This window comes from Nannospalax galili, unplaced genomic scaffold, assembly GCF_000622305.1.
Source record: "Nannospalax galili isolate Female #2095 unplaced genomic scaffold, S.galili_v1.0 scaffold257, whole genome shotgun sequence".
NCBI lineage: Eukaryota > Metazoa > Chordata > Mammalia > Rodentia > Spalacidae > Nannospalax > Nannospalax galili.
In genome coordinates, this window is record NW_008340854.1 from 2701335 (window position 1) to 2721903 (window position 20569).

Sequence of the window (20569 nt, forward strand, 5' to 3'; positions counted from 1 at the left end):
CCTGATGCCTTCTTCTGACTTCTTCAGTGTATTGCAGGCAATACACTCATACACATAAAACAAAATAAATAATAAAATAAAAAATTATAAATTAAAAAAATGCTCACTGCAATGAAGAAACTTTAGATACAACCTTTAAGGTTTTTTTTCCTTTTTTTTTTTTTTTTTTTTTTTTTTTTTACTGTACTGGTGAGCCCAGGGCCTCACACATGCTAGGCAAACACATAGCTTCATCTCTAGCCTGAAATCACTTAATTTCGAAGGAAGTAACTTAGACTACTGAGTTTCTAACCCGAATTTATCTTGGCTGCCTTATGGCCAGCTTCCACACAGTATGGTATTCAGAAGAAAAGTCAGGTGATGCTCAGGGTGGTGCCTTATGCCTATGGTTCCAGCACTTGGGAGGTGGAAGCAGAAGGCTCAGGCTTATCCTCAGCCACACAGCTAGTTTGAGGACCACATCAAAAAAGAAATGCAAAGTCACTTAGATTTTTAAAGGAAGATTTGTTTTCTTTTCCAGGGCTTGGGATCAAATCTGGTGTCTCACATCTATTAAGCAAGCACCCTATCATCCTGAGTTACACCTCCAACTCCTTAGGGAAGATTTTTAAAGAGGCATCAAAGGGGAGAAGTATACCTCAGGGATGCTTAACAATCCTTTTAATTCCTCTAAGTCCTTTTCATCATGAAAGTTGTGGCCTCCAGTTTCTTGTCTTCCTGTTTCAGTCTCTTTCTTGCAACTCTCTTCAGACTGATACTTTTTTTTTTCCTAACTCAGCTGTTTATGAATGTCTCTGAGCCCCTTACAGTTTCCTTTGTCACTCTAATCTTCATAAAAAGTCTCAGAAGGGACATAAACTATATAAAAGTCTTCCCAAGGAAGGGTAATAGGTTCAGGGGATTGAACAGGAAGATGGAACATGTTTCAGTTACAAGTCTGGCCCTCTAATTTGAAAATGAATAAAGTAAGGCCTAAGTAAGTTGACTTTATGGATTTGGACCTAGCACTCAGGCTTACTTTAAAAAAATAATCCTTGCTACAGTTTATTGTAGGCAATCCTATGGACCGCCATACACTGGGTGACTTTGTACCCCTGATGCGGGCAGTAAGGAAGTCTGTTTTGGATGTATTTCCACCAGGCTCCATGACCTTGGGTGGGCCATGTTCTTAAGACCCAGTATCCTTCCTCATATGAAGAGTCTGAGTAACATGAACTCTTGGTTTTCATCCGGTATTGAAATTCCTTGTTTCTAGTCTGGGCGTGGTGGTGACCACTTTTTATCCCAGCACTTGAGTGGCAGAGGTAGGCAGATCTCTGTGAGTTCAAGGCCAGCCTGGTCTACATAGTGAGTTCCAGGACAGCTGGGGCTACAGGGAGACCCTGTCTCAAAAAAAAAAAAAAAAAAAAAAAAAAAAAAGCCACCACCAACAAAGCTTTCCTCTTTTCTGATCTGGTCTCAAGCTGCTCAAGAACGCTTGCTCCTAATTCCCCCTTACCCGACTGAGAGGGGAACCCCAGCACGGGGCCTCCCTCACTGTTTCTTTGGCGTCCTTGTAGGATAACCATCTTTCTTCAAGAGAACGCCAGACCTGGGCTCTGCAGGATCACCGAGGTGGGAGAACCCCAAGGTGCACCTGAGCTTCCCAAGCCGCTGACTGCTTATAAGCCTCGCCCATTCAGAGCCTGCTAGGTCCGCATCCCCAAGCTGGGACCCAGCACGCAAGCGCAGCCACCAGCTCAGCGCCAGGAACCTCAGTGGTGGAGGCCGGGCAAGGTGAGGGGCGGGACGCCGGAGACCCCGCCCCCAGGGGGGTCGGAAGCGTGACGGCGTGCGCGGGGGCGGGGCTGTGGCTGCGCGCGGGCGCGGGGGCGGGGCGCGGCGCGGCGCTCTCGGCTGCTGCCTGGGAGAGAGAGGCCGGGCAGGCGGCGGAGCGGCGCGGCTCTCAACCTGACTGCGGAGTGGCCTGGGCGGCCGCAGCTACTTAAAGGAGCTGTGGCGGACGGACTGACCGGCGGACGACTGAGCCGGGAGCCGTGCGGGGCGACGCCGAGAACGAGCTTGTCAGGCTCCGCGGCTGCACACTGTCGGTGTGCTGAATGAAGCGCCCGTCTCGCTGAGCCCCGAGCCCGGCGCCTTCCCTGCAAGATGGACGGTTTCGCCGGCAGCCTCGGTGAGTCCGGCCCGGGTCGCGCCCCTTATGCGCAACTGGGGATCGCGGGCTCTGCGGCCCGCGCTGCCCCTCGGGGTGGAAGTGTTCCCTGCACATGGTCCTCGCGAGGCTGCCGCCCGGCCGCCACCTCCCGACAGGGAGCCCCTCCCCCCATGCCGGCCCTCCTCGCTGCCAGACCCTCCTTTATTCCCAGAGCCCCCTGGGGGGGGCGCCTTCCCCCCCAGTAAGTCCCTTCCTAGTAACCGCTGCACCCTTCCCGGCACCTCGGGGTCCCCCGCCGGCTCCTCTTTAAAATCGGGGCACCCCTTCATCAAATCCGGACGCTCATGAGGATAATCTCTGGGTAGGACCTGGAGGCTGCTTTTTAGAGTAGGAATCCCCCAGTTCCTCTTCTGGATTGAGGGCACCCCCTCCTCAGTCTTAACTTTTTATTTGGAGACTTGTATTTAAGTATCTGACAACTTCCCTCCACTGCCTCCACTTCCCAGAACATTTTGCAGTGGTGGAGAAGCTAGAGCACAGAAGCATCATTTGCTTAATGCAGAGAAGGAAGAGGTGCGACCGTGTTGGGGGACCCCTGATTGGAAGCAGAAGTGTGTTCTGGCTCTCCATGCGTGCTAGAGAGAAGCGATTCTACCCAGTGAATCCATAGGAAAAGGGGCCTCGACCGGGAAAGAAAGGAGTCTCCATTTTTGGAATATGCTTTGTGGAATGGAGAGACGGGGGATAGGTTATTCGGTAGACTCAAGTGTCTTTTCAGTGTTTGCTTTGACTGGTGGCATATTTTGTAACTGGCTAGAGGAATCAGAACTCCTGGATAGTCAGTAACCCTATAACCTGTGTCTCGAATGACTATTCTTTGAGGCTGTTGGGTCCAGGTACCCTAAAGATTGAGCTCAACTGTTACTGAGAGAGAACAGTTTCAGCTTTGGCTGATACCACAGTTATGCCATGCCTGCTGCTGGTTCTGATTTGTGTTCTGAATATTTTCTGTGGAGGTAGCCTGAACTCAGATGCCTTTTTTTTTTTTGCATATCTTGATAATGAAGCCCTAGTTGGTTAATGTTCCTGGATCTGTAAGTGATCTGGCCACAAGCCATATTTTAATCTGTACACACAAGGTTGGGATTACATGGACTGAAAAAAGAAAAGACTAAAAGACAAAAGAGCAGTGGACTCATTATGGTTGTTAAATAGTAAGTGGCACAATATTTGTCTTGACTTTCTGGAGAAAAAAATCATTGTTATTAGATTGCTTTGACAATGAAAATCCTAAAATAGGAACAGCTCGTTGTGACTTTTCTCCAAAGGTGACCTGTTGTCTGATCTCCTACCTTTGATGTCTTATTCTTATGATTCCTTACATAGTGAAATTCTTTCATTCTTGGCTTCCTTTTAGAGAAGCATCAACTTTTCATTGATTATTTTCTACGGTTGTTCCTGGATTTAATTCACCAGTTCATATTGGACTGAAAGTCCTTTATGTTTACTAAAGTGGTCATATGCTTGGCAGAAATTGAAAGTCTTTTGGAGGATGTTGGGGCTGTGATAATCTCTGCATATAATGAAACCTTTACTCATTTGTATTTCTCTTGTTGGTCCTGAGGAATTCTGGAGGGCTCTCAGAAACTTCAGTGTTTTGAAGGAGTCTTTTTCACCAATTGAAGCACTTAAGTTTGTTTTGAAAGTGTAGTATGTCTTGTTAAACAACTTTATCCTTTAAGTAATTCAGGAGAGACAGCAAGAAAAGTTTCAGGGGGGTGGGGTGTTCCATTTCAGAGTATTAAAGCTGCCCTGATTAATATTGTAGTTTAGCAAATTACTCTTACTCATTTCATGCCATCTTTGGGTGGTAGGTGATGAGACTTTTCTTTAGATTTGGTGTTGATCAGGAACAGGGGAGATTGGCTTGTCTCTTCAAGAGAGGAACCTGTGTCAGCTGAGGGAAGGAAATGGTTCCTGTCTGCTCTAGAGCTGCTCCTGATGACACTTCTGAGCAGCTCGGCTTTCTGTTTCTGTCTCCTTGTGAGAGTAAAACTAGGCCCCATCTTAATTGAAACCTTAAAGGGTTGAGGGTAGGGAGGGGGAGAGCTGGTATATTTTACTGGTAGCCTTTAAGCAGAGCTCTGCGCAGCTCTTGCCAAATTGCTTCTTTCTGTTCCCTGCAGTTCATTAGTCTAGAGCTTAGAGTTACATTGATCTTTATTTTATCATCAAGAGAGCCATTAATATAAAAGAAAGCACTTGTACTCTAGATGTTTAAAAACTTTTTTTAAAACCAAAGAATTCAAAGCGTGAAATTCTTCTGGGATAACAAATACTGAAAGTATTTATTCTCATGGAAGTATATGTATGTGTGTCTCTCCTTTCACATACTAGATGGGCTCTTAAAAAAAAAAAAGTGAGACTACACTTTTTTTTTTTTTTTTTTGTCTTTTTGAGACATGGTCTCCCTGTAGCCCCAGCTGTCCTGGAACTTACTCTGTAGACCAGGCTGGCCTTGAACTCACAGAGATCTGCCTGCCTCTGCCTCCCGAATGCTGGGATTAAAGGCGTGAGCCACCAGGAGACTACATTTTTAATTATCAGAAAATTTGAGTGCTTCATCAGCAAAATGATCCTTAAAAGGCTAATTATTGAAGGGAATCCGACAGTGAATCATCTTGCAAAGCAGAATGACTTAAAATTTAAACTGTGCTGTGGTTGGAGTGTTTAGATAAGGAAAACACTGTATTATGTGCATTTTATAAGATACCTATGTAGTGGTTTGGGGAACTATAGATAGGAATGTAGATGATTGGCTGTTTTATGGATGTCCCATTGAAGTTACAAAGGATCTTTTCACTCTATAGCTGATGAATTTCAGGCAAGGTAGCTAGCTGGCAGGTGCTTATACTTTGGAATTTCCCTTAGGTACAGTGTCTTTTAGTTAATAAATTAGGGTAATTAAAAAGGCAGCACTTTGGAAACCTTTTTTTTGGGGGGGGTCTTCTGAGAATGGGTCTCCCTGTATTCCCAGCTGTCCTGGAACTTGCTATGTAGACCAGGCTAGCCTCGAACTCACAGAGATCCGCCTGCCTCTGCCTCTCAAGTCCTGGGATTAAAGGGGTGTGCCACCACACCGGCTGCAAATATTTTTTTTTAAAAGTCACCTCATGTTGTTTTGATGTGTTTCCTCCAGTTCACAATATGCATACATATGTACAATGTGTGTCTGCACAGTATATCTTGAACTTCAGGTGTGTGCAAAAGTGGAAAACTGCCAGTGCAGCTTTTCTTATCAATCTTACTGACTTTCAACAGTTGGGTTCATTTCCTCCTCGTTGTTGGTTTTTTTTTTTTTGTGGGGGATCTTTTTGAGACAGGGTCCCTATAGCCCCAGCTAGCCTGGAACTCCCTATGTCGACCAGGCTGGCCTGGAACTCACAGAGATCAGCCTGCTTCTACCTCCTGCCTGCTCAGTCTTTTTAGCATCTCTTTCTGTTTTGGTTTTTTGAGCTGGTCTTTTTTTTTTTTTAATCCCATCCTGGATACAGGATACAGGATAGTAAGACTATGTAGCCCAGGCTTGAACTTGTGGCTTTTCTCCTGCCCTCTGCCTCCCACGTGCTTGATTACAGGTCTGAACCACAATGCCCCAGCTAGAGTCTTTTTTTTTTCCATAATGAAAAATTTAGTACTTTTATCTTGGTATTAGCCTGAAGGTTAGTGAGTGTTCACATTTTAAAGAAAGTGTAAACTTGCCATGCCAGTTTATAAAATAACTCAGATCCCCTGCCCCCAGGAAAAATTGTAATAAATGAAGTTGTAGGCAGTGTGTAGGAGAAAGAACATTTTCTCATGTACTCAAGGCTGGCTTTTAAACTTACTGTTTACTCGAGGATGACCTTAAACTTCTGATCCCCCTGCACCTGCAAGGGTCACCATGATCAGATTAGAGGGTGCTTATGGGGTACTGAAGATTGAACTCATGGCTTCTTGCATGATAGGCAAGCACTCTACCAACTGAGTTCAACTCTTATTTCCTTAAAGGATCAATGTAGTATGTGAATTTTGTTTATTTATTTATTTTTTTTGAGAAGCTTCTTATATAGCCCAGGCTAATGTCAAGCTCACTATGTAGCAGAGGCTAGCATTGAACTGTTGGTCTCCTGTCTCAGCTTCCAGAATTCTGGGATTATAGGAGTACTCCACTATGCCAGGCCCCTTTTTAGCTTACTTGCTTATGTAGACCAGGCTGGCCTGGATCTCACAGAGATTGGCCTGCTTCCCGAATGCTGGGACTACCATGCCTAGCCGAGGCCCTTATTTTATTTTATACTTTTAATTTGTTTGTCTGTGAGACAGAGTCATGCTGTGTTGTCCTGGATGGTCTTGAGCTCTTGGGCTCAATCAACATTTCTGTCTTAGCTTCTCCAGTAGCTGGGAGTACTGACACATGCCACTGTACCTGACTGATTTTTAAATACTAATCTAGTCTCAAACATTCTTTGTGGCTTTTTTTTTTTTTTTTTTGGAGGGTCTCATGTAGCACTGCCTGGCCTGGAACTCTCTATGCACAGAGATTCATCTTCCTCTGCCTCTGAGTGCTGGGATTAAAGGTGCATGCCACCACACCTGGCAGGGAAATTTTAAAAATTTTTATCTTATTTTATTATTTTTATTTTATGTGTATGTGTGTATTGCTCGCATGTATGGAAGTTCACCCATATCGTGCAATGCCCGTGGAGGTCAGAAGAGGGCGTCTGATCCCCTAGAACTTAGGGACAGTTGTTAGCTGCCATGTGGGTGCTGGGATTCAAACCCAGGTCTTCTGCAAGAATGTTCAGTGTTTGTAACCACTGAGCCATCTCTCCAGCCCCAGGAAATGTTTTCTGAAACAACTTTCTAAAAAAAGATTTTGTTGCCAGGTGTGGTCACTCACGCCTTTAATCCCAGCACTTGGGAGGCAGAGGCAGGCGGATCTTTGTGAGTGGGAGGCTAGCCTGGTCTACATAGTAAGTTCCAGGACAGCTGGGGGCTACGAGGAGACCCTGTCTCAAAAAAGACCAAAAAAAAAAAAAAAAAAAAAAAAAAAAAAGATTTTGTTTTTGATTTATTTTTATTTTGTACGAGTATTTTGCCTGCATGTATGTAAGTGCACCACATGCATGCAGTGCACATGGAGGCCAGAAAAGGGCGTCAAATCTCTTGGAACTGGAGTTACAATTGGTAGCTGCCATGTGGAGGTACTAGGAACTGAACCTAGGTCTTCTGCAAGAACAGTCAGTGCCCTTAACCACTGAGCCATCTCTCCAGCCATTTAATTTCTTTTTTTTATTTGGTTCTGAATCATATTTAATTCAATGGCAATTAAAAACAAATTTTAAGCATGCCATATTATTTTAGGGAAGTCAAGAGCTTAAAAGAAGATAAGGTTAGAAGTTTGAAGTTTTACTGCTGGAAATCCTATCTTTATTCAAGGAGTTTGTAGTAGTTTTCAGGATTCATAGACCATAAGCAAAATTCTTGACATCTCAGAAAAGCAATCAGGGCAAAAGGTACACAAGGTCAAAAAGGATGAAGAGTCAAAGGTCTAGCCTGTACTGGCCCTTCCAGGACTGCTGTAGCTCATCACCACTTCGCTCTCTTCCCACTCCAGCCAAGCCTCTCCGCTCTGCTCCCCTCACCTCCATCGCCCTCCTCAATTTCTTATTGTTTGCCTTGAAGGGCTCAAGATACCCTTAAGTGGGTATTTTGGGAGGAAGACCAAAGGACAGGGAGAGGGAGGGAGATAGGGAGCCGGAAGAGCCTTAAGTTATGTATAACATGATGTGAATAGTAATCCTTAAATGTTAGTACAGCATCTGTAGCATGAGTTAGTTAGAATATTACTAAAACTAAACATGGATTGTGTATGTGGACCAGCTGTTTGGTTGACCTTAAAGAAAGGATGAGACTTCTTGTCCTTTAGGATGTGACTGCAGGGTTTTAAACCTATCTAGAAACCTTATTATGAAGCAGAAGCAAAGTACCAAAATGTTATGCTGTGTATCAAGCAAGTGAGTTCTGAGAGGGAACATCTGGAGATTGGGAGATCTCTGTAAAACCTGGCTTTTAAAAATTATGAAATAATGTATTTGGCAGTCCAGAGTCCAGGGATATTACTAGGTCTTTCTCTTCTGTTTAAGTCTAAATTATATGAAGAAAAACTTCTGTATATGGGAGTTCATTTCTATATTATGTAAGAATGTCAATATTTGTTTATAGGAAATTTGAAATTTAAATAGATGCATCATAAGACTTTTAAAAAGTAGTTCAAGGAAATAGCTTAGTAACTGCTGTCTTGGTGTGGAGATTCCCAGATCTTATATTAATTCCCGTTCTAGGTATCAGATTTTTTTTTCTTTTTTTTCTGTCTTTTTGTCTTTTGAGATGGTCTCACTATAGCCCCAGCTGGCCTGGAACTTGCTGTGTAGATCAGGCTGGCCTGGAACTCACAAAGATCCACTTGCCTTTGCCTTCCAAGTGCTGGGATTAAAGACATGCTTGCCTGGTATCATAGATATAATGCCTTAATTTTATATATTGCTTTGTGGTTTACAAAGAACTTTTATCTTTTTTATATTTTATTTTTTAATTATGTGTATGAGTATATTCCTGCATGTATAGAAGTACACCCATGTTGTGCCATGCTCATGGAGGTCAGAAAGAGAGTGTTGAATCCCCTAGAACTGTAGTTAGGATGGTTGTTAGCTACCATGTGGGTGCTGGGAATTGAACCCAGGTCCTCTGCAAGAGCAGCCAGTGCTCTTAACCACCAAGCCATCTCTGCAGCCCCATTTATTTTTTAAGACAGGGTCTCTTGTAGCCCCGGCTGAGTGCTGGTATTAAAAGCAGCATGTGCAACCGTGCTCAGCGTGTTTTTTTGTTTGTTTGTTTGTTTGTTTGTTTTTTTGCCCCTCAACCCTGACTCGCAGTGTTCTGATGGCGTCCAGTATTCTTTCTCTACTTCTTTTTGAAACAGGGTCTTACTGTGTAGCCCAGGCTGGCCTTGAACTGGAGGTTCTCCCTCCTTAGCCTTTTCAGTGTTGGGATACAGGCATGCACCATAATGCCTTGTCCATTAGTGAATCTTTAAATCTCACTGACACATCAAATCTAAAATACCTGAATTCTTCCCTTTGAAATCAATTTTTTTCTTTCAAAATGATTGTTGAATTCTCCTAGCTTTCCTAGAATCATTTTGTTGTTAAAGTACTTGACTTTTGGCGTAGAAAATGTCAGTCTTTTTGTAAAGCTGGAAACATGAAATTCAGACTGTTCCATTGGTTGATTAGTGTTTAGATAAGGAAAATGCTATATTTGCATTTTACATCTAATAACAGTTATCATATGTAATGGTTTTTGAAATCAGACAGTAATGACTAGGTGATTGGCCATTTTATAGATGTCACATTGTTTTACATGAAATATTTTCCCATCTAGCCTTGAAATCTCAGAATAGTGTTGATTCCTGACCATTTTTTGCCTGCCACATTAAAGCTGTCTTCTAACACTTGTCAATTCTTGTGTGTGTGTGTGTGTGTGTGTCCACGAGTATGCACGCTAGTGCACACAAGCATAGACAGGCCTCACTGTGTTGCCCTGGCTGACCTCGAACTTGCCATATAGACCAGATTGGCCTTGAAGTCATAGAGATCTACCTGTCAGTGCTCTGCCTCCCAAGTATTGGCATAAAAGATGTGTACCACCATCTCTAGCTGCTTGTCAGTTCTTTGTATTATTTTTATTTTATGTGTATTGCCTACATGCATGTAAATGTACTCATGTCATGCAGTGCCTGTGGAGGTCAGAAGAGGGTGTTAGGGGGGACTGGATAGATGGCTCAGTGTTAGGAGCACTGGCTGCTCCTAACAGAGGACCCAAGTTCGATTCCCAGAACCCACATGATAGCTCCAGTTCCAAGGGTTCATCCACCTTCCCTCTTCTGACCTCTGCAGGCATTGCATGGCAATGCACTTACATACATGCAGTCAATACACTCATATACATAAAATTTAAAAATAGGTAAAATATTAAATAAGAAGAGGGTGTTGGATCTCCTGGAACTGGAGTTACAGATGGTTGTTAGCTGCAAGAGCAGCCAGTGCTTTTAATCATTGAGCCATCTCTCCAGCCCCATTTATCAGTTCTTAGAACCTCTTATTATCCTTTCTTTTCTTTTTTTTTTTTTCATTTCCTGCTTTCTGGTATGTTGTTGTTTTTGAGACAGGGTCTCAAGTAGCCCAGGCTGACCTCAACTGAAACCCTCTGTATAACCAAAGCTAGTCTCGACCCTTTGATCCACCTGCTTCCACCTCCCAAATGCTGAGATAAAGTGTGTGTGCCACTACACCTGATTTTTTTTTTTTTTTTCTTTTCTTAGTACTGGGGATTTGACTCGGGGTCCAATGTATGCTAGGCAAGTCCTCTACCACTAAGCAACATCTCTAGTCTTCCTTGTTACCCTTTCTTATTCTTTATTTTCTTTTTCTATCACTATAATTCAAATATGTGTTATACTATATCTGGATTGGGAATCTGATAAAGAATTCTGTTCCGTGTTCTAGGGTAATGCTTTAAGTACAAGTCATGTGCATGACCTAGTAATGGATTTTGAAATTAGTTTATTTATGGTCAAGTCCAGTATTAACAAAGAATAAGTCAAGAGAAAAAAGGAGGAATATAAATTGTCAGAATTCCACATGACAATGCATGGCACTTCCAATTTCAGTTGTTTGCCTCAGGCTGCAGTATAGACTTTCTGTGAGTTATAGTTTGATGAAATAAACATTTTTAATGACTAATCCCTATTTCTGAGAGGAGATAGGAAAGCTGACATGTGTATTAAAGTAGGTAAGTAGAAATGTCATTAAAAATTATATTGACTTGTGGTTCGTATCTTCGAAAAGTTGATATGAATGTAATGAAGGCAAACTTGGTGTGTTTTAATGAAGTTTTCTAAAATGGATAGATAGGGTATGGTATTTACTTTGTCAAATGATTCTTTGACTTGGAGGAGAACGTAGATCTATTTTATTTCAGCATTACAATTTTTATTTTTAAATTATGTGTATGTGTGCAACTTTGTGCATTTTGAGTGTAGGTGCCTGCAGAGTCCAAAAGAGGGTATTGAGCCCTCTGGATCTGAACTTACAGGTGGTTGTGAGCCGCCTGATGTGGATGCTGGGAACTGAACTCATCCTCTACAAGAGCAGCATGCATTCTTAACTGCTGAGCCAACTCTCTAGTTCCTATTTTAGCTTTTAAAGTGAGTTGTCTGTATCTTGACTGATTCTGTACTTACTAATTATTTAAAACCTATGCAGTCTTCAAAGTCTGACTTAGGTTTATTTTACTTTTTCCTAGAGTCTGCCTCTGATCTAGTCTTACATACTCAAACCATTGCAGTATAGTATTCCATGGTGTGTGTAACTAACTTACCCTCAAAAATTTTTATTTTTTACTTATTTTTATTTTATGTGTAGGAATGTAATGCCTGCATGTAAGTGCACCTGTGTCATGCAATACCTGTGGAGGTCAGAAGACGGCATTGGATCCCCTGGAACTGGAGTTACGGATGGTTGTTAGTTGCCACATGGGTGCTGAAAATTTAACCTGGGTCCTCCACAAGAGCATCCAGTGTTCTTAACCACTGAGCTGTGTCTCCAACCCTCAAATCTTTTTTTTTTTTTTCAGCAGAATGATCAGGAATTATAAGTATTACTTAGCTGCCCTGTCTTTTAGTCTCCTTCCTTAGTCTTTTCATGGGTTTCATGAGCTTCACACTGAAATATTTCAGGCCAACTATCTTGTAGAATGCTTTAGCCTTGATTTTCTTCCTCATTAGATTGACATTATTGATTTTGGCTAGAAATACCACAAAATTGAAACTATTTGTGTTGTTTTTAGCAGGTGGCATTTCTTATTCCTGGTTTTTTGATTAATGTCTCTTCACTGTAAAATCACTTTTTTTTTTTACTTTGTAGCTGAGTATTTTGTAGGAGATGCTTCGATGCTGTTGAGAACACTGTTTTTCATCAGTCTTCAAGTATTGATTTATTTATGTTTGTATGGTCTAGGATTTCCTGTTTTTTATTCAGTAGGTTACAGTTCATTTCAACAGTGACAGTGTAGGGATCATTTTAGGTTTTTTTCTACATACTTGTAACTAATTTTATATATGGTGAAGATCCTGACTCATTTTGCTTGCTTAGTTATTTTTAATCTTTTATTTATTATTTTTATTTTTTTATGTGTCTGCATGCATTGCCTGCATGTAGGTAAGTGCACCCATGTCATACAATGCCTGCAGAGGACAGAAGAGGCTGTCGGATCCCCTGGAACTGGAGTTATGGACAGCTGTTAGCTGCCATGTGGGTGCTGGGATTCAAACCCGGGTCTTCTGCAAAAACAACCAGTGTTTTTAACTGCTGAGCCATCCCTCCAGCCCTTGCTTAGTTTTTTAAAGGGTACTTTCATGTATTTTTTTATTGGTATTCAAAATAAATTAAGCAAAATTAGAAAAATAAGGAAAACATCATTAAAATATTGGTTTTAGTTTTAAATTTTAAAAGTTTTAATAATTTATTTTAATATTTTATTCTTTGAGAATTTCATGCAGTGCATTTTGACCAAATTCATCCTCTACCTCCCCCAGCTCCTTCCAGCTCCACACCTACTACCTCCCTATGCACCCAACTTCATGTCTTATTTTTTTTAAGCCCTTCAAGTCCAGTCTGTGCTCCCTGGAGTACTCTTGGGTTGGGGCCCATCCCCTGGAGTATGGTTGACCTATCGGGTCACACCCTTAAAGAAAACTGACTCTCCTTCTTCCAGCAGGTATCAGTTGCCAGTAACTTCTTAGCTAGGGGGACTTCATGCCCACCTCTCCCCTTCATGCTGAGATTTTTGTCTGGCTTGAGTTTGCACTGGTCTTGCATAACTGGTGTGGGTTTCTACGTACAACTGCCTTGTTGCCAGAAAACACTGTTCCATTGTAGTCACCCACTACCTCTGGTTCCTACGGTTTTTTTCCCACCTCTTCAGAGATGATCCCTGAGCCTTGGGAGGAGGGTATGTGTTTTAGGTGTCCTATTTAGGGCTGAGCACTCTGCCGTCTCTTATTCTCTGCACATTGACCACTTGTGGGTCTCTGTTAATCGTCACTTACTGCAGAAGAAGCGTCTTTGATGAGGGTTAAGGTGCACTGGTATAGTGATGCCAGTAGGAGCTGGTTTAATAGTATATCCATTTAGCAGAATAATAATAATGGGTTCATCCTTAGAAGCCTATGACCTGTCTAGCCACGGGTTTTTGGTTCCTGCTTACTCAATTTTTTGACGGGTGTAGTGTCTCTTATTCTGTATGTAGCCAGTCTCCTGTCTCCTCACCAGCTTATGTTCTAACTCCTTGTACGTGGCTGGACCCTTGTTTTATGTAGACATCATCTTATTTAGGTGCCAGCATCAGATACCAGGTGCCTTTTTCACTGCACTGGACTTTGACACCCCATGCTGGACTGCTCATTGCCAGAATGACTTCTTTACATACCTGTTTTACTCTCTCAGTCATTTTAGGACTGAACTATGCGGGAGAGAGATGTCTAGTTATCTGTATTTATCAGTCTTATCTATGTATTGTCTATAATTCGTTTGTTTTACGACAGGATCCAGGCTGGCCTCATTTGCTGTGCAGGCAAGGCTGGCCTTGAACTGATCTCTCAAATACTGGGATTACAGACATGCACACCACAAAACTTTTTCATGTTTTTATTAGCATATATTAAGTATACATGCTAATGGATTTCATTGTGACATTTTCATAAGTGCACATAATATATTTGTGTCATATTCACGACATTCCCCTTCCTCCGCCCTTTATTTCCCTTCCACTCCTGAGAATTCTCTTCCTCTTTTCAACTAGTCTCCCTTCTATTTTCATGTCCTTTTTTGAGGGGGAGGGATACCCAGTGAACTTCATTTGGGTTTTTACAGGCGCATAGGTATCTTACCACTGAGAAAAATGTCCCTTCCTTTCCATCAACCATGAACTTCAGGTAAATTCCCATGTACCCTTTCTCCTTCCATGATAGGGTGTTGATGGGCCTAATTTTGTGCAGGAACTCATCACGGTTGCTTTGAGTTCAAGAGTGGAACAGCCATATCATGCCTAGGAATCAGCATTCTACATTGCGCTCCTGCGTCCTCTATCTCTTACATTCTTTCTGCTCCTTTTCCCTATATGTTCCTCGAACCTTAGAGGGGGTGATAGAGACGTCATCCGTTTGTGGCTGGGTATTCAGCAGTCATTTATTCTCAGTTGACCACTGTAAAAAAGTGTCTCTGGCCAAAATTGATTGCCGCACTAATTTATGGGGATCAGCATGGTTATTTAGAAGGCAGTTTGATGGGCACATTGCTGTTGTTTAGAAAAACACAACAGCAATAGCTACCCCATTAGGGCCTGTGACTTTACCAGCCATGAATCTGAATTTATGGTATGGATATGAATTCCCTCCCGTGGGACAGCATCAAATTCAGTAAGAAAGCAATCAGTACCCCCATAGCAGGCTTGCCACTATTGTATCAGTGGGTCATCTTGACTGATCAGTAGTGTGGCACAAAGTTGAGTAAAACTGTTGATGACAGCTCTCCCCAGGAGCCTGAGTAACACCTTCCAGCACTAAAGCCTAGGCAGCATTGAGGAAGCTTTCAGACCAGTTCCAGCTTGTTTTCTCTATGGCCTGTGACCAAGATATTTGGTGTCTTTCAGGAATAGAGTATTACCATCTAGTTCTGGTGGGAAACCCAATAGCAGTGGTGGTTGACTATATTGTTTTGAGGGCCTCTCTGATCAACAACTCATAGTTATTTTCTCTGTGTGTGTGTGTGTGTGTGTGTGTGTGTGTGTGTGTGCGCGTATGTATGCATGGTGTATGTAGCATATTTGTGTGGGTGGGTGTGCATACATGTGGAGGCCAGAAGTTGACATTAGGTGTCTTCCTCAATTGCTCTCTACCTTATTTTATGTTTTCATATTTATCTTTTTTACTTATTTGGGGGGTGCACATGTCATATCACAAGTGTGGAGGTCACATGACACCTTGTGAGAATTGGTTCTCCCCTTCTAATATATGGGTTCCAGGGATTGAACTTAGGTAGTCAGGCTTAGCTGCAAGTACCTTTACTTGCTGAGCTATCTTGCTGGTCCCCTGCCTTATGTTTTGAGACAATCTCTTCACTGAACCTGGAGCTCATTGATTCTGAAGTCTGCTAGGCTGGCCAGTGAGCTCCAGGGTTCCTCTTGTCATCTCTTGTGTGTTGTTTCCCTCCCCCATCTCCCAGCCAGTGCTAGGTTTGCGGCTGTGTACTACTGTGCCTGACTTTTATGTGTGTGCTAGGGATCCAGGTCCTTGAGCTTGTAGGCACTTTATCAGTAAAGTCAGCTGAGCTATCTCCCTTAGCACCTAACTTTTAGTTTAGTTTTTAGTTTTAGGTTTTTTTTTTTAAGTATTAATTTTTTAAAAAATTGATAGAGGTGGCTGGAGAGATGGCTTAGCAGTTAAGAGCACTTGTTACTCTTGCACAGGACCCAGGTTTGGTTCCCAGTACTCACATTGGGTGGCTCACAACACCTGCTGCTCCAGCTACAGAGGATCCAGTGCCCTCTTCTGGCCTCTGTAGGCAACCCACATGCACATGGCATACACATACACAGGCACATAACACATACACATAAATGAAAATAGAGAAAACAGCTTTAATGAAAAACTTGAACGCTTGCCCTCTTAACCAAATAACAGCATTCCATTTTGTTATTTCCCCAATCTTGTTTATGTATGTCTATAGAGCTACCATAATAAAGCATTGCACACTGGTAGCCTTAACAAATTAATTTTTTCACTGTTCTAGAAGCTAAGGGTCAAGATCAAGGTGATGGCAGCTTTGCTTTTTTCTGAAGCTTCCCCTCCATAGTAGATGATGGCTACATTGGGTCTTTTCTCTGTGTGTGCACATCCTTGGCATCTGCATATGCCCAAGTTACTTCTTATGAGGACACTCACTGTGTTGAATAGGGTCTCGCTTTTACAGACTTACTTTAATAACCCCTTTAAGTATCTTACTCAACAGTCAATTCTGAGGTACTATGGAGTAGAACTTGAACACAAGAATTTAGGGAGGACATAATTGAGTCCACAGCAACATGTATCTATGTTTATATAAATGTAAATTAGATTCAGGTGGAAGTTTGAATCATATTTTGAGTAGTCAGTTTTTATGATTATTTCGACTTGTTTTTTCCCCCTTAAGATAAGATATTTCCTTAGTAATTATAAATAGAAAGTTCAGTGTATTGTAATTGCATTGCTTGGACATTTGGTCATCTTAAGGTTTATATATAGAACATAATTTAGCTTGTTCTTAGCTAGCCTGGAACTTGCTATGTAGACCAGGGTGGCCTCAAACTCACAGAGATCTACCTGCCTCTGTCTCCCAAGTGCTAGGATTAAAGGTGTGTGCCACCATGCCCAACTGGAATTTAACTTATTCTTGATTGTTGGTGGTGGTTGTTATGAGTGTTAGACATGATTCTTGTGATAATACAGTTGGTGCCTTCAGTAGGCTGTTTTATGTGGGGCTGTATACTTCATATAATAAATGACTCTTTAGATGCTTAAATTATTTCCAGTGGTGTACGCCACCATGCCTGGTTCTTATTTTAAAATCTCATTTGAGTTTCTATCTCTTAAAAAATATAAGGACTGTTGTCAGACCTGGAATTTGATGACTTTAAAAAAAAAAAATGTTTCCTAGCCAGGCGTGGTGGCACATGTGGAGGCAGAGGCAGGCGGATCTCTGTGAGTTCAAGGCCAGCCTGGTCTACATAGTGAGTTCCAGGACAGCTGGAGCTACAGGGAGACCCTGTCTCAAAAAGACCCTCCCCCCAAAAAAAACTTTGCTGTATGTGTATATACATGGGTATCAACTGTGTGCTTGAACCCGTGGAGGACAAAAGTGTGTCAAATCCCCTGGGGCTGGAGTTATATGTGATTATGAGCTACCATATGGGTGCTGGGAACTGAACACAGGTCTTCTGCAAGAGCAGCAAGTCCTCTTCACCTCTGAGCCATCTCACCAGCCCCTGATGGTAATTTCTTGATACTGGATATAGCCTGTAAGATACCTCTGATTGGCTCTGTTTTTTGTTTTATTTTAAATTAAAAAATAATTTTTAGTTTAGTTTATGTGTACAAATGTATTGCCTGCATGTGTGTAAGTGCACCTGTGTCATGCAATGCTCTTGGAGGTCAGAAGAGGCCATTGGAGTTACAGATGAATGTTAGCTGCCATGTGAGTGCCGGGAACGGAACCCATATCCTCTGCAAGAGTAGCCAGTGCTCTGAATGGCTGAGCCATCTCCCCAGCCCTGTTTTTGTTTTGTAAGATAGGTTCTCCCTCTGTCCTGCTGACTGGTACTAGTTATGTGGCACAGGCTAGGCTCAAACTCAAATCATCATGTCAAATGTTGGGATTATAGGCCCACATAATTTACTTCTGGCTGTGATTCTCTTACATTTTATAGTGATTTGCTTAAAACGCTAAGATTTATACATTGCATTTCATTGCTATGTCTCTTGGGTCTCTTTATTGTATATTCTCTTTTCCTTTGTAGTTTGTTGAAGTAACATCTTTTTTCTATAGAGTTTAATACAAGTACTGATTTTTTTTTTAGAAATGTTTTCTTTTTTTATTTAAAATATTTATTATTTTTATTTTATGTGCATGAGTGTATTGCCTGCATGTATGTGAGTACACCCATGTCATGCAATGCCGTGGCAGTCAAAAGAGGGCTTTGGATTCCTTGGAACTGGAGTTAAGGATGGTTCATAGCTGCCATGTGGGTGCTGGGAATCAAACCCAGGTCCTCTGCAAGAGCAGTCAGTGCTCTTAACTGCTGAGCCATCTCTTCAGCCCACAAGTACTGATTTATATGTGTGCATGCATGTGTGTGTTATTTAATGTTTCTTTGTTTTCTGTGTATTTAAAATGAAACTCAAGGATTTTTATGTATTTACTGTATTATAATATTTTATTTATTTTTATGTGCACCCACGTTGTGCAATGCTGATGGAGATCAGAAGAGGTCATCAAATCCCCTGGAACTGGAGTTACAGACAGTTGTTAGCTGCCATGTGGGTGCTAGGATTCAAACTTGGGTCCTCTGCAAGAGCAGCCAGTGTTCATAACCGTTGAGCCATCTCCTCAGCCCCTATTTACTTTTTTTTTTTTTTTGCCTTTTTGAGACAGGGTCTCCTTGTAGTCCCAGCTGGCCTGGAATTCACTATGCAGAGCAGGCTGGCCTTGAGCTCACAGAGATCCGCCTGCCTCTGCCTCCCAGGTCATGGGATTAAAGGTGTGGTGATCCCACGGTTATTTACTGTATTTTAATCTACTATATTTCTATTTATTTTGATTCTTAGATTTTCCTGATTTTTGGCCTGTGGGAATATCTTCAGATCACCTTCTAAGTCTTCACCATGGTGGTCTCCCTTGCTTTTAGACGTGACAAAATGTTATCAACATAGCTTTTACGCTTCCTGTTCTACTGCAGTCAGCTATTTTTCCAATAAGTTGTGTTTCCTTTCAGCAAAAACATGGTGTTCTAAATTCTAGAGTGTGCATTGCTGTTGAATTGATCAGTGTTTCTAGTTTAGCCTTTTTGTATTTAGACTTGAAATTTTTTTATTGCATTCATTAATTGTGGGTGTGTGTGTATCAGAGGACAAGTTGTGGGAGTTCATTTTCTCCTTTTACCATGTGGGCTCCAGGGATTGTACAAACATTGTCAGACCTGGCTGGCAAGTACCTTAACCCGCTGAGCCACCTCAGCAGCCTTTTTTCTTTCATTTTTCATTTCCAATTTTAAATCTGCTGTAGGCTGCAAACCAGATAACAAAGCTCGTTTGACTTATATAAGGATTGTTTTGAACCTTAAAAAAGGGGGACTCAGAAATCATTGCCTATGCATGACTTTTTAAATTGCAGGCTCATAATAAACACTGCTAATATTCAAAAAAAATTTTTTGCTTTATGTATATATATGTATTGTGTGCATGTATATAAGTGCACCTGTGTCATGCAGTGCCCACAGAGGTCAGAAAAGGGCATCTGATTCCCTGGAACTGGAGTTACAGACAGCTGTTAGCCATCATGTGGGTGCTGGGATTCGAACCCAGGTCCTGCAAGAGCATCCAGTGCACTTAATCTCTCCAGCCCCACTGCTAATATTTATAATAATGTCAGTAAGAGAATACCAGATGTTCTTAAGGGTAAAATAATTGAGTTTTTAGTGAGGTCCTTATTAAATTTGTGAGTTTTTATGTTCAAAGACTTGATGGTATATGTATTTTTATGTACACATTGAACTTTTATAGACCATTTATACTGTTTTCTTTTAAAATTTTAACTTATTGTGTATGCTCGTGTGTGAGAGAGTGCATGCTCACACATCACACACACACACATACAACCACATTGTGTCTATGGAGGTCAGATTGGAGGTCAGGACAACTTTCAGGAGTTGGTTCTCTTTTCATCGTGAGTTCAGAGATTGAACTGAGAGGTATCAGGCTCACAAGGCAGGCACTTTTACCGGTTGAGCCATCTCACTGGCCCGTACTTTCTTTGAAGGTTATTAACTAAATCTTTTATGAATGAGGTGTTGGTATACTGTAGTCAGAATATTTTGAGTTCTATTTGTCATACTCTGTAAGAATGCATTTCTTTTCTCCAGAGAATGCGCCTTTTCTCACTTCCTAAAGATGACTTCCTGTTTTAAAAACATTTTATCAAATGTGTTTCCTCAGATCACTTATTTTTACTTGCTGATTTTGAAGTGACTATCCTTTACTACTAGTCTTTTAAGTGATACTTAAGAGCAAGTGACATTTGTTTGCATTTTTCATTGAATCATTTGTTCCAGAAAAGTGTCATAACTGACTTCTACTGATAAGTGGGAGGTTTGCTTTTTTAAAGCCACTTTGAAGGATATCCTGTTTTCAGTCTAGTTGTGGCAGAGTTTTACCTGCTCTTCATACTTCTTGGTGTTCATCTCATTTTTTTAATCTTCAGTTATGATCAGTATACATATATTTGTGTACAATGACATCTCAGTTTTTAGCATCAAATGTTGTGAATTGAGACGAGATACTGGGTTTAGAATATATTAGGAAGCTGGTTTTTACTTTAAACAATATTAATAATGTTTGTGAATTATTTTAATGGTTATATATGCATACAGAAACTTGGGTTTTTGAAACTTCTTTCCTTGGTTCATTAATGCATGCCATAATGTAGGGGCAAGGCTATCAGT

General features: G+C 41.5%; 1 protein-coding gene across 3 annotated transcripts in view; it reads left to right on the forward strand.

Annotated features, from left to right (window-relative positions):
* Positions 1 to 1883: 1883 nt before the first annotated feature.
* Eml4 (EMAP like 4) overlaps positions 1884 to 20569 on the forward strand; it is a 159856-nt gene continuing 141170 nt past the window's right edge. For all 3 annotated transcript variants that reach the window (XM_008835861.3, XM_008835862.3, XM_008835863.3), the window contains exon 1: positions 1884 to 2173. In XM_008835861.3, coding sequence (XP_008834083.1) covers positions 2149 to 2173 — 25 coding nt within the window. In that variant the 5' untranslated portion in view covers positions 1884 to 2148. The remainder of the gene's footprint in view (positions 2174 to 20569) is intronic.